The following is a 13963-nucleotide window of genomic DNA, read 5'->3' as shown; positions in this document are numbered from 1 at the left end:
ATTGATGTTATTTACAAATATGTAAAGTCTATTTTATCAATTGTTATCAAATTATCTATTTTAGAAACATATTTTCATATGTGAACAAAAATTCAGGTACAATAATAATATTGAAATTATTCTTGAAACTTAAGAAGAAGGTTGTTATTGAGAACTGTCTTTTACTTTATTTCATATAAAAGTTGCACTGAAAGAAGAGTTTGAAATTCAAACGGACTTGATTTGCACACTTGCTAAGTCTAACATTCAACCTCATTGACAATATTTTTTATTTATGATACATATTAAAAGCCTCATACTGAAGCCTGATACACATCCAATCCAGGCAATAGATGTGAAAAAAAGAAATACAAAGAAACATCTACAGATTAGTGTTTTGTAGGTCACCTACTACATGTGTTTCTTCCTCTGGCCATCACACAGCTCACACAGTCCTTCAGTGACAGATTTCATTTCAAAACATCACACAAAAGAAAAGATTTTTAAAAATCACATAGTTTTCTTCACTTGGCTACTGACTATTTATTAAGTCCCTTTGTGATAATCCATCAACAGTGGTACATGCCCTGATTATGTTAGAGTTCAGATTGCTTTACAAAAAGTTTTTTTTAAAAAGGTCAAGGATAAGCAGACAAAATAACTGGAAGGGAAAGACCTACTTTGTGATCAAGGGGGAGTACTAGTGAATCACAGGTAAACAGAAATTCCCTGAAATGCTAGTCTGAGAACTGATTTTTTTTATGATTAAAAAATTCAGCTTCAAATAATTATGCTTTTTTCTGAGTAAAGCTTTCTCCTTATAACACTCTTTACAGCATCCTTTATCTGCTTGTTTCTAAGACTATAGATTATTGGATTTGAGAAGGGAGGGATTATAGAATAGAGCACAGAAGGGAGCATATGCTGAAATGTGGGTGAGCTGGAGGTTGGCTTCATATATGCAGCAGCACCTGAGCTGACAAAGATGGTCACCACAATGATGTGAGGGACACAGGTGGAAAAGGCCTTTCCTCGCTCACTCCTGGTTGGAAACTTGAGCACAGTAGAAAATATGTGAATATAAGACATGATGATGAAGGCAAAGCAGCCACCAGCAATCACCACAGCAAAGATGAAAATTAAAATTTCATTGTTTAAAGTGTCAGAGCAGGAGAGCTTCAGAAGAGAGGGAAGGTCACAGAAGAACTGATGGACTATGTTGGACTGACAGAAGGGCAGCCGGAATGTGTTGCCAGTTTGGAATCCAGAGTGGATCAGACCACTGAGTATGGAGGCCAGAGTCATCTGGGCACAGACCCGAGGGTTCATGATCACAGTGTAGTGGAGGGGCTGGCAGATGGCCACATAGCGGTCACGGGCCATGATAGTGAGCAACAGCAACTCTACTGTAGCCAAGAAAAACACAAAGAAGATCTGAGCTGCACATCCAGTCATGGAGATTGCCGTGTTGTCAAGCAGGAAGATGACACATGCCTTGGGGACTGTGACAGAAATGTAGCACATGTCTAAGACAGACAGATTCCTAATGAAGAAATACATGGGGGTGTGAAGTTTCCAGTTGAAGGTGATTACTATGACAATGAGAAGATTCCCCATCAGGGTTGCCAAGTACGTCAGTAGGAATAGCATGGCATGTAAGACTCTGAGCTCCCACATATCAGAAAATCTTGTAAGCAGGAATTCAGTCACTGTGGTGGAATTGGGCATCTTAGGAAAATTTACGTCAGCCATGAAGAGTCAGGCAAATAATCCCTAAGAAACATGGAGGATCCACATGTAGAAGGAATTAATCTAAGCTTATATATTACCTCACATTAAAACATTTTTATTCGATAAAAATATTTTGGTCAGTAGGTTATAACATGCTTGCTCATACTCCTTTGGGCTCCCTCCTTTTTACACTTGTTTCCAAAATTGGGGTAGCCCTAAAACGTAATATTTACTAGCTTTTGCATATGTTTGCATATATTTCTGTCATTTACTAGTTGTAAAATGGCTCTAATGGAAGTTAAAGATTTGCCTAGAAGATTAAAAACATTTAATATAGGTAATTTCTATGCATCCTTGTCTCATTAGTCATGTTTCATGTATGTTAATATTTATGATAAGATGATCTTGCAAAATATGAGTAGAGATTGGAGGGTACTATTTATTTGAGTTTATCAAAATATTATAATCAATTATAATCTATTCCATTACTACAAAATTGTTCTCATAAATGCCATCATACATTTATCATGCTTCTTCATGAACTCCTTGAATGTATATATGTGCTTAGTTTTCTCTGTTCAAAAGAATAACTTGCAACTCTTGTTAAGTAGATATTAATCTGTGGGGAAAACTAGTTTTATATTAATAATACCAGGATCACTAAATTTAATATGTTTATTCTGTTTTGTGTCAAATACTGTTATGTTTTTCAATAAAACCTGAACATACTTCAGAACTGGAATAAGGTGATATGGAAAGACATTGCTTGATGTGGGTCATTTATGGTTGTTATACTCACACATGATTCCTTCATAAAGTTCTTTTTTACAATAACCCTTAGCTAATCTCTTACTTAACCCTCAAGTACAGAATTTCTTCTGAAGTTCCTTCAGCTTTGAGTCATATTTTAATGCATGTCATCAAAATAGGAATGGCTTTCCTTGTTGCCTTGAAACCACAGACTATACCTTTCAGACTTGCTTATCCAGCCTCTCTAATTGTTAGTGTTAATGCACTTCACCTTCCTGCTCTGTGTCCCTTTTTCTCCTGACAAATATAACTACTTCTAGAGAAGCTTGCTCACTGTAAGAAGGCAGGACACCTGTCATTTTCAGACTGACCTACTGAGCTCAGGAATAAAAGCTTTCTATCTCTGCTCCTCTGTAATTCAGAATTCTTCAAAAAACTACTTCAATAAGTAGTTGTTCTTCTTGTTTTATACCATCAACTTTACTGAAAACTTATGATAGCATTGTATGATGAATCTGATTGAAAATAGCTAACTTCACTATAAGTAGCTCTAACCTATTTAAACTAGCCTCATACAGTACTGAGATTATTAAAAATACTTGTCTAATTTTTTCCTCACTAAATTCCATATCAGATTTCTTCTACTGTATTACAAAAATACAACAGGATCTCACAGTTGGAACATAAAGTGAACATATTTTATTATTTCACAATTACCAATCAGTTATACATTTCTAGCTTGAATGTATAACATGTCGGCAGAATAGAGTTAAATTTTTGCAAACTACAGAAGATATATTTTATATCTTGACTGCCATTTATTTGCTATGTATGTAGATCTTCATATGTATCTTTTTCTGCTCTCTTTATTTTTTTAAATGTTACATTCAAAAAATATAAGAGGTCCCTACGTATCCCCCACCCCCCTCACCCCACTCCTCCCACACCAACAACCTCTTTCATCATCAGGGGACATTCATTCCACTTGGTGAATACATTTTGGAGCACTGCTGCACCACATGGATAATGGTTTATATTATAGTTTACACTCTCCCCTAGTCTACACAGCGGGCCATGGCAGGACATATAATATCCAGCATCTGTCCCTGCAGTACCACCCAGGACAGCTCCAAGTCCTGAAAATGCCCCCACATCATATCTCTTCTTCCCTCTCCCTTCCCTCAGCAGCTACCGTGGCCACTATCACCACATCAATGCTACAATTTCTTCCATTACTAATTCTCTTTTGATAAAATTTGTAAAAACACCTAGTTTATGAACTTTAATATTTTACATATTTTAAAAATAATTAGAGATTCTCATAATGGTAGCAATGTCAATGAAAAATAAATAAGTACAAAAACTTCAAAAAGTGAGGGTTAAGCACTACATTTCTTCTATGTCAAATTCATATTACTCTTATTTTTTTCAGAAGCAAACAAAGAAGCAAGGGGATGCCAGCACTCTGAATTTGATAAAACAACCTTCTTTTAAAAGAAGTATGACATCATAAAGGTTATGCACATGTAAATACAGATTGTTAACTATAACTGTTCTTAAATAGCATACCAGTTACAGGAGGATAACTCACAAAGTAATGTTATCCTGGGATAACTAGGTTATTGCACAGATGTTCCTATACATAAAATTATAAAAGCAAATGATTGTTTGCCTTTTTGGCAAAGACCTAAAAAGTTTAGATGACTCATTTTGGTAATTTACACATTAATTTGTGTATTTATTGATTTATACATCCTTGTAACCTTTACTTACAATATCTATCTTTAAACATATTATGGGGTGAATTATGCACAGGCATTTGTCTGGAAGTTGTGGAACTCAATTATGAACAATGCTTACATGGTTTTCATGATATGTTATGAGAAAGTCCTAGAATTACACCTGAAGTATAAGGAGTCATGTGCAGTATTTATTTACAAGGATTCCCTTATTCATTATGTACTACTGACTGAATATAACAGAGTGCTGGGGAAAGAGAAAATAATGTAAAAATAATCATTGAAATGAATTGATTTGCAATAGTACAAATAAAGTTTATATTCTTTTAAGATAAAACACATCAATCATAATTAGATCTGTTTAAGTATAGATTTAAATTAGCATTCTGCCTACTGAAGTTCTGGTGAGTGTTCTGAGCTGCTCCTGCCCCTGCTCCATCTGATGCTGCAACCAGCTCACTCTTTGCTTCCATGAACAACTATCAATTCTGCTAAAACTGCTTGAACCATGAGTCTATTTCATTGAATGTAAAAGAAGAGGTTTGTCGCATTGTGTGAGTACCTTTCATATTTATATATATTTTTTCTCATAAAAAATCAACTAAGTAGTGCAGGAAAGAAATGCAGGTGCTTATTGGAGGGAATGGAAGAGAAAAAAGGAGTTAACATCAAAGTTTCAAGAGTTAATTTTGTTTATTACTTACACCAGATAGCCATGTCAAGATTTCTGATGAGGGTCCACCTGGGGGCAAAGATGAGCAGGCATATTTGGAAGAGATGACTGATACTCTGTCTGGAAACATTCTATGGTAACAAGAGATTTTGTGTTAAGTTTTATACCCAAATGGGGTTTCCAATGGCATCATAGAAAACCCCTGAGACCCCAGGCTTTGGCACCAATAATAGCCAGTACCCATAGGTAATTTTAAATAGATAATTATTTCTAGATGACTAGGGAACAGGACTCAAGTAAAATCTGTCCATGAACAGCACTTGTCTATAAGATATATTAGTGTATTTCAATGCAGAAAATGGTGTAGACTAAGTGGATAATCAGAAAGAAAATCACTGTTACACCTAATATTCTCAGTGCTCTTAAGGTGAAATGCCTGTGGATCTTAGGACCAAGGAACAGAGAAGACCCAGAGCCTGGCCTCTGCCCAGTCCCAGGACATTGAGGTTTCCAGCTCATCCTGAGGGTTTTCCTCTCAGAAACAGAGTGATTTTCTCTAGTCAAAACAACTCATGGCATTGTTCAGGATGAGCAGTCTTTCTGAAATTGTCCAAAGCCTATATGAGCCTGGTGCCAAACTCTAGCACAATGAGCTTTGAGCTGGATGATCATCACATTGTTCTATCTCTAATAACTCAGTAGCTCAATATGTTAACACATTAACAATGGTGTCCACCCTCATGTGCCATTTGAGGGTAGGACTAAATGGAATGTGTAATCATTTAGACCAGTACCCGGCACAAAGTCCAAACATATTAGGAAGTAATAAAATAACGTTCAGTGTTCACAGTCATGAAATAAGTGGGTAATTTTTATCATATTAGGGAAGTAGAAAGTCTCAATTTTCTTAGAAGTGCTATGGGGGAGGTGGGGCAAGATGGCATCTGAGTGAGTGCACCTCATAATCTCTCCTGAAAAGAAGTGGCTGAGTAGGGTCAGAGTCCTGCTAGAATGGGCTGTTACAGGGGCTTGCAGGGCAGGAGGTATCTGGACATTGATTTGGTGAGATAGTGACAGAAGAGGTTCTTGCAAGAGGTAGAATTTTGGGTTTCTGAAACAGAGGTCAGAAGTTGTGGGAGGGACCCTTCACCCTAGGGCTAGCAGTTGCAGTGATCCCTGAAAACTGTTGTGCTGCGACATTCCCAAACCCTGTGTTTACCTGATGTGTGGTTCCCAGGTCCATATTCTCTAAACACCGGTAGCCCACACTATACAGACTCACATACCTTGAGTCTGCAATATCCCGGACATCCCATTCCTGAATCCAGCATGCCCTGAGTTCTGTCTGAGGTCTGTGATCACCCTAGCACTCCACATTTTTTTTTGTTTTTTAGTTTTTTCTTTTTGAGCTTGGAAGAGCATACCAGCTGGCATGGGGAGAGCCTGGAAAGAAAGGAGAGGTGAATCTGCTGAGAAAGCCCAATACACCTAAACGTTCTGGGATAGGAAACTTGGTCTGGGATAAGATGGAGTCAGAAAATCAATTAGATCTCCCATAGCACACCTAAGGAGGAGGGACTGTAGGACGTGCTATCCAAGCTTCCAATAGCATATTTGGGGTTTCTGGTGAGGTGTAAGTGCTCTCACACTGGAAATAAAGAATCATTGTCACCTGTGTTGCGTTGGTTCACCAAGGACCCACTTGAATCGCCTACTGGACCCCTCATGCAGCTTTTCTGCTGCCCTGGGAGAGAGAGAAGTAAGGAAGGGAGAAAGGGAGAACATCAGATCCCTAAGTGTATTATTTAACTTTAAAGAAGATTCCTAGCTTGAAACTTTGGTTTTTTGTTTTGTTTTGTTTACTTTTTTTTTGTCGTGGTTGCTATTGCTGCATTGTCTCCTGTTCTTTTCTTCAATTTTATCCCCCAAGGCCCTTTTCCTTTTCTTAGTTTTTCTCTCTTTTTCTTTCTCTTGCTTGCTTCCCCTCCCTTTTCCCCCTCTTTTCTCTCTCTTTTTCTATTTTTCCTCCTTTCTCTTTTTTATTTTATTTTATTTTATATAATAGGTGCTGCAGGGAGTGCTTTGCATTTGCTGTGATTCCTCATCCTCCATTTCCTTTTTTCTGTGTGTATTGATTTTGGCCACCTACATTATCCCCTTTCCTCTACATCTTTCTATCCTTCATCATCCACTGTTTCTCTTACATTCCACCTCCCTTTTTTGGCCCCCAATTTGTCTGACTTTTTATTTCTAATACCTTTGTTCTGTTTTCTATCTTTTATTCACTCTTTATATTATTGTCTTTCTTTTCTCTCTCCCTCTCTTGGAAACACTGGCCTTTTAATTCATACTATATTCCTACCCATATTCAGTTGACTGTATCATTATAGGTACTCTATTTACTGCTATAACTCTACAGAGCTTACATGAGGCTAATATCCATTCTCCTAGCTCTCACATCACACCTCTGTTAACATTTATTATCAAAACTACTTTAGACATTTTCTTTTCTAACACGTTTTACTTTCCCTGGCCCTAATATTTTCCTTAAAGGTGAACTTAGCCAGCAATAAGAACATAGAATAAGAAGAACAAAGTGACAAAGAGACAACATAATACTTATGTAAAAACAACAACTAATTAAATCCCAACACTAGAAAAAGAAGGTAAGGAACTGATTAAACCTGTCAAGATAAAATGATGACCAGACAGCAACAAAAAACTACAAACCAAACCAATAATCAGGAAAACATGGCCGAATCCAATGAACAAACTAAAAACCAGGAAGAGGAGCAGAACATCAGACAATTAATTAAAGCTCTCAAAACATATATTAGTGACCAATTTAATGAAGTAAAGGAAAAGATTAAGAATATGAAGAAAACACTTGGAAAGAATACATAAGAAATTGCAATCATACGCAAAAAAATAACAGATATGATGGTGATGAACAGCACAATTCAAGAAATCAAAAATGTACTCAGCAAATAACAGCTGACTTGAAGAGGCAGAGGAAAGAATTACTGATGTGGAAGACAGTACATCTGGGAAAAAAAAAAAAGATAGTAGAAGTGAGCAATAAAAAGAAATCATCCAGCAGGGACTGAGGGACCTGAATGAATTCGCAAAATGCACAAACATATGCATTATAGGCATCCAAAAGGAGAAGAGAATGGAAAGGTTATAGAAGAGGTAGTGGGGGAAGAGTGGCTGAAAACTTCCTAAATCTACAAAGGGAGAGGGATGTACATGTTCAGGAAGCACAATGCACCCCAAACAGCATAAATCCCAACAGGCCTACCCCAAGACATATGATTGTCAAATTATCCAATGCTCAAGACAAAGAGAAAATACTAAAAGTAGCAAGATAAAAGAGAATCATCACATACAAAAGAGGCTTCATAAGATTAAGTGCTGATTTCTCATCTGAAAACATGGGGGCAAGGCAGCAGTGGTATGACATAGTCAAGGGACTAAAAGAAAATAATCACCAACCAAGAATACACTATCCAGCTAAGCTAGCATTCAAAAATGATGAAGAGTTCAAAATATTCACAGATACACAGAAACTAAAAGAGTATACCAACAAAAACCCTGCCCTTCAAGAAACACTAAAGGGAGTTCTGCAGGAAGAAAGAAAAAAACAGGAGTGGCAGAGTTGGAGGAGAGTGTGAGAGCAAATAAAAAGACAAAAAGAGAAGGAAAAAAACTAACAAAATATGACAAACACAAGTCCAAAGAAAATATGGCTAACATAAATAATTCCTTGAAATAATAACACTGAATGTCAAAGGACTAAACTCACCTGTCAAAAGATTCAGACAGGAAGATTGAAGAAGGAAATATAATCCATCTATATGCTGTCTATAAGAAACACATATTAGACCCAGGGATTCAAGGAGGTTGAAAGTGAATGGCTGGAAAACAATCTTACAAGCAAACAATAACCAAAGAAAGGCAAAAGAAGCTTTATTAATATCAGACAAAATAGACTTTAAATGCAAAAAAAAAATTCTGAGAAACAAGGATGAACACTATATATTAGTGAAAGGGATAATCTTTGAAGAAGAATGAACAATCATAAATATTTATGCTCCTAACAAGGGTGCCTCCAAATACATGAGGCAAACACTGGAAAAACTCAGTGAAAGAATACATGCCTCTACAATTATAGTGGGGAACTTTAATACAACACTATCAACATTAGAACATCTCAAAAGACAATCAATAAAGAAACAAAAACTTTGAATCATATATTAGAGGAGTTGGACCTAATAGACATATACAGAACATAACACCCACAAACAGCATGATATACATTTTTCTCAAGTGCACATGCATCATTCTCCAAGATAGACCATATGCTAGGGCACAGAGAAAGTCTGAATGAGTTCTGAAAGATTGAAATCATACAAAATAATTTCTCTGAACACAGTGGAGTGAACCTGGATCTACAAGGGCAAGAGGCCCATATTTCACACCAAGATATGGAAATTAAACAGCACAATTTTAGAGAAACAGTCGGTCAAAGAGGAAATCTCAAAAGAAAGTAATTACTACCTTGAAACTAATGAAAATGATAACGCAACATACCAAAACTTATGGGATGCAGCAAAAGCAGTACAGAGAGGGAAATTTATAGCCATAAATTCATACATCAAAAAAGAAGAAAGAGCAAAAATTGAAGAACTGCACATTTGCAGAAATTAGTAAAAAAAAAAAAAAAAAGTAGCCCCAAAGGAAGAAGAAAGAAAAAAATAACAAAGATCAGAGCAGAACTAAATGAAATAGAAAATAAGAAAGCACATGAAAAGATAAAACCAAGAGCTGTTTCTTTGAGAATATCAATAAAATTGACAAACCCTTAGCTAGAGTAACAAAGAAAAAAAGAGAAAAGATGCAAATACGCAAAATAAGAAATGAGAATGGAGATATCAGCACTGAACCCACAGAAATAAAGACTATCATAAAAGGATACTTTGAAATAGTATATTCCAACAAAAAAGACAATTTAGAGGAAATGCACAAATTCCTAGAAACACATAAGCAGCATATATTGATGAAAGAAGAAATTGATGCTCTCAACAAACCAATCACAAGTAAAGAGATAGAAACAGTCATTAAAAACTTCCCAACTGGGGAGTGGGGGGCGGGGGCAGTGGGGTTGAATGGGACAAAAATAATAAATAATTAAAAAAAAAAAAACAAAAAAATACTTCCCAACTAAGAAGAGCTCTGGGCCAGAAGGCTTCACAGGTGAATTCTACAAAACATTCCAGAAAGAACTAGCACCAATATTATAGAAACTATTCCAAAAAATCCAAACAGAAGTAACATTACCTAACTCATTGCATCATGCCAACATTACACTGGTACCCGAGCCAAACAAAGACACCACAAGAAAGGAAAATTACAAACCAATTTCTCTAATGAACCTAGATGCAAAATCCTCAACAGAATACTTGCTAATCATATTCAACAACACATTGAATGATTTATACACCATGACCAAGTGGGATTCATTCTGGATATGCAAAGATGGCTCAATATAAGGAAATCAATCAATGTAATACACCATATAAACAGATTGAAGAGGGAAAAAATAACAGGATTATATCTATAGATGCAGAAAAAGCATTTGACAAAATACAGCACTCTTTCTTGATAAAAACACTGCAAAAGATCTGAATACAAGGAAGTTTTCTGAACATGATAAAGGGTATATATGAAAAACCCACAGCCAACATCGTTTATAATGATGAAATACTAAAATCTTTCCCTCTAAGATCAGGAACAAGACAAGGATGCCCATTATCACCTCTTCTATATAACATTACCTTAGAAGTACTTGCTTAAACACTGAGGCAAGACCCAGATATACAAGGCATTCAAATTGGAAAGGAAGAAGTCAAATTTTCATTATTTGAAGAAGACATGATCCTATACATAGAAAACCTTGAGAAGTCTACAAGAAAGCTTCTAGAACTCATAAATGCATTAAATAAAGTCACAGGCTATAAGATCAATGTGCATTTCTGTACACCAATAATGAGCAAGCTCAGGAGGAAATCAAGAAACAAATACCATTTACAATACTCAATAAAAAATCAAATACCTAGGAATAAATTTAACTAAAGATGTAAAATAACTTATACACAGAGAACTATGCAACATTGTTCAAGGAAATCAAAGAAGACCTAAATAAATGGAAGAATATTCCCTGTTTATGAATAGGAAGACTAAATATTATTAAGATGTCTATCCTATGAAAACTGATCTACACATTCAATGCAATCCCAATAAAAATCAACACAGCATTCATTAGTGAACTAGACAAACAAGCTATGAAATTTATTTGGAAAGGAAAGAGGCCCCGAATAGCCAAAGACATATTGAAAAAGAAAAATGAAATTGGAAGAATCACACTACCTGACTTCAAAACATACTACAAGGGTACATTAGTGAAATCAGCATGGTATTGGCACAAGGAGATACACACAGACCAATGGAAACGAATTGAGAGTTCTGATATAGATCCTCATATATACAATCATATAATATTCGATAAATCCACCAAACCCTATCAACTGGGAGAGAATGATCTCTTCAACAAACGGTGCCTGGAGAATTGGATATCCATATGTAAAAGAATGAAAGAGGATTACCCTCTCACACCTTATGCAAAAATCAACTCAAGATGGAACAAAGACCTAAATATAAGAGCCAAGATCATAAAGATTTTGGAAAGCAATGTAGGGAACCATCTACAGGACACTGTAATAGGAAATGGCTTCATGAACTTCACACCAAGAGCACGAGCAGCAAAAGAACAAATAGGTAAATGGGACTTCCTCAAAATTAAATCCTTCTGCACCTCAAAGTAGTTTGTCAAGAAAGTGAAAAGAGAGCCTACACAATGGGAGAAAATATTTTGTAGCCATATATCTGATAGGAGACATATCCTGCATATATAAAGAACTCCTATATCTTGAAAATAAAAAGACGAACACCCATTTTAAAAATGGGAAAAAGATTTAAACAGACACTTCTCCAAAGAAGAAATTCAAATGGCCAAAAATCACATGAAAAAATGCTCCAAATCTCTAGCTATTAGGGAAATGCAAAGCAAAACTACAGTGAGATACCATCTTACTCCCATAAGATTGGCAGCTATGAAAAAACAGAAGATTACTAATGCTGGAGAGCATGTGGAGGAATGGGAACACTCATCCACTGCTGGTGGGAATGTGGAAGGATCCAGCCATTCTGGAGGACAGTTTGGTGGTTTCTCAAAAACCTAGCTATGGATTTGCTGTATGACCCAGCAATTCCACTGCTGGGTATATACCCAGTAGAGCTGAAAACAAGGACATAAACCGATATATGCACACCAATGTTCATAGCAGCATTGTTCACTATTGCCAAAAGTTGGAAACAACCCAAATGCCCATCAACAGATGAATGGATATATAAAATGTGGTATATATACACAATGGACTACTACTCAGCTTTAAGGATGAATACACTACAAACTCATATGATAACATGGATGAATCTTGAGAACCTTATGTTGAATGAAGCAACCCAGGCATTGAAGGACAAATACTACATGACCTCAATGATATGTAATAAGTAAACCAAGCTGCCTCAGAGATTTAGAGACCGGGTGATAGGCTTAAAGGAATTTGGGGTGATAGAGGAAGGTTGCGAGCTGATACCTACATGGGTGATACCTACATCTATGATAAGCTGGAAGTAAATATTTGTACAGGGCAGGGATAAAATGGGGACATAGGGATACCTTTGGGTGGGGCTTTGTGGGCTAGAGGGGGGCTAGGGATGGGAGGATGGGTAGTGTTGCCCAAGAAATTGGGGGGAGTGTGGGGGAACATACGAACATAGGAGATTGTCAGGTATGTGGTTGAGAGTATAATGTTGAGAAAACTTTTTCAAAAATATAATAAGGAAGGTTACCTGTTTAAGATGCGTAAAGAATCTGACACAGGACAGGTTTCTAGGGCATGTGTGAGTGCTCATTTTTTGATAGTGGGTTATATCATTGCATGGAGACCCATACAATGAGAGTGAAGATATACCCACATCCTAGGGAGGACTGATGTTCTCAAATAGAGGGAATTGTATCTCTCAAGAGAAATGGTGGCTCCCAATGCATTAAGGCAATCGAGCATGTCAAGCACTTAACATTGTTGCATATATCTCTGAACGTGGCCTTTCAAGCAATGAAGATTGATTGTCACTGTGGGCCCTGAAGGGAGGGGAAAAGATGTATTGAATAGACGGAATCAAAGTAACTGTGGGGCAATGGAAGTGTTCCACAAGATTATGCATGGATGTGTATAGGACATGTTAAATTACACCAAAAATATATAGGGGTTGATAGGCTTAAATGTAAGTCATAATGTAAAACATAAGATAAGTAAAAATTTAGAAAATTGTGTAGTCTAAAATATAAACCACAATGTAAACCCAAGTGTAACCTTGTTTGAAAGCTATTGTCTCAATATCTGTACATCAATTGCAGTAAATGTACTGTGAACATGAAAAAGATTATTGCTGGGGAAGGGACAAAGTGTTTTATGTTGCATATGTGGAAGTACCGTATATTGTATATATGAATCACTGTGATATAAAACTTTTGTGAAGACAAGTGTAATAATTAGGGGGAAAAATGAAAAAGAAAGAATGTAGACACTGAGAAAGAGGTGGAAGAAGTTGCATTGCCAATTTGCATACAGGCAATACCTATTGCAGTGATGTAAGGCAAAACATCAAGTGCAAAACTTTTTCATTTTCTAATTTTTTGATACCCCAACTTATTTTTACCTTAATTTTTCTAAATTAGTATGTATTCTATGTCTAACCTTTAAACTCATCACTATATTTCATTTTACTATTAATGGAACCTGTTAATATGTTACACTCCATTTTCAATGAAGCTTTGGATCACAGAGAGGTTCAACAATGGCAGCGGAAGAATACTGGTGTGGGATGTTATTAACAGGGGACACATGGTTGGCAGTGAGGTCTCCAGGGCATATATCCAGGGTACATAAAAATGTTTGGATGTTTT

General features: G+C 36.2%; 1 protein-coding gene across 1 annotated transcript; it reads right to left on the bottom strand.

Annotated features, from left to right (window-relative positions):
* Positions 1-759: 759 nt before the first annotated feature.
* LOC139437070 (olfactory receptor 14C36-like) lies at positions 760-1707 on the bottom strand. Its single transcript, XM_071210045.1, has one exon. The coding sequence runs from the start codon at positions 1705-1707 to the stop codon at positions 760-762; it is 948 nt and encodes a 315-aa protein (XP_071066146.1).
* Positions 1708-13963: the final 12256 nt, after the last annotated feature.

This window comes from Dasypus novemcinctus, chromosome 20 (genome assembly GCF_030445035.2).
Source record: "Dasypus novemcinctus isolate mDasNov1 chromosome 20, mDasNov1.1.hap2, whole genome shotgun sequence".
Classification (NCBI taxonomy): Eukaryota; Metazoa; Chordata; class Mammalia; order Cingulata; family Dasypodidae; genus Dasypus; species Dasypus novemcinctus.
Note: the sequence above shows the minus strand (reverse complement) of the source record. Positions and strands in the feature narration are given on the sequence as shown.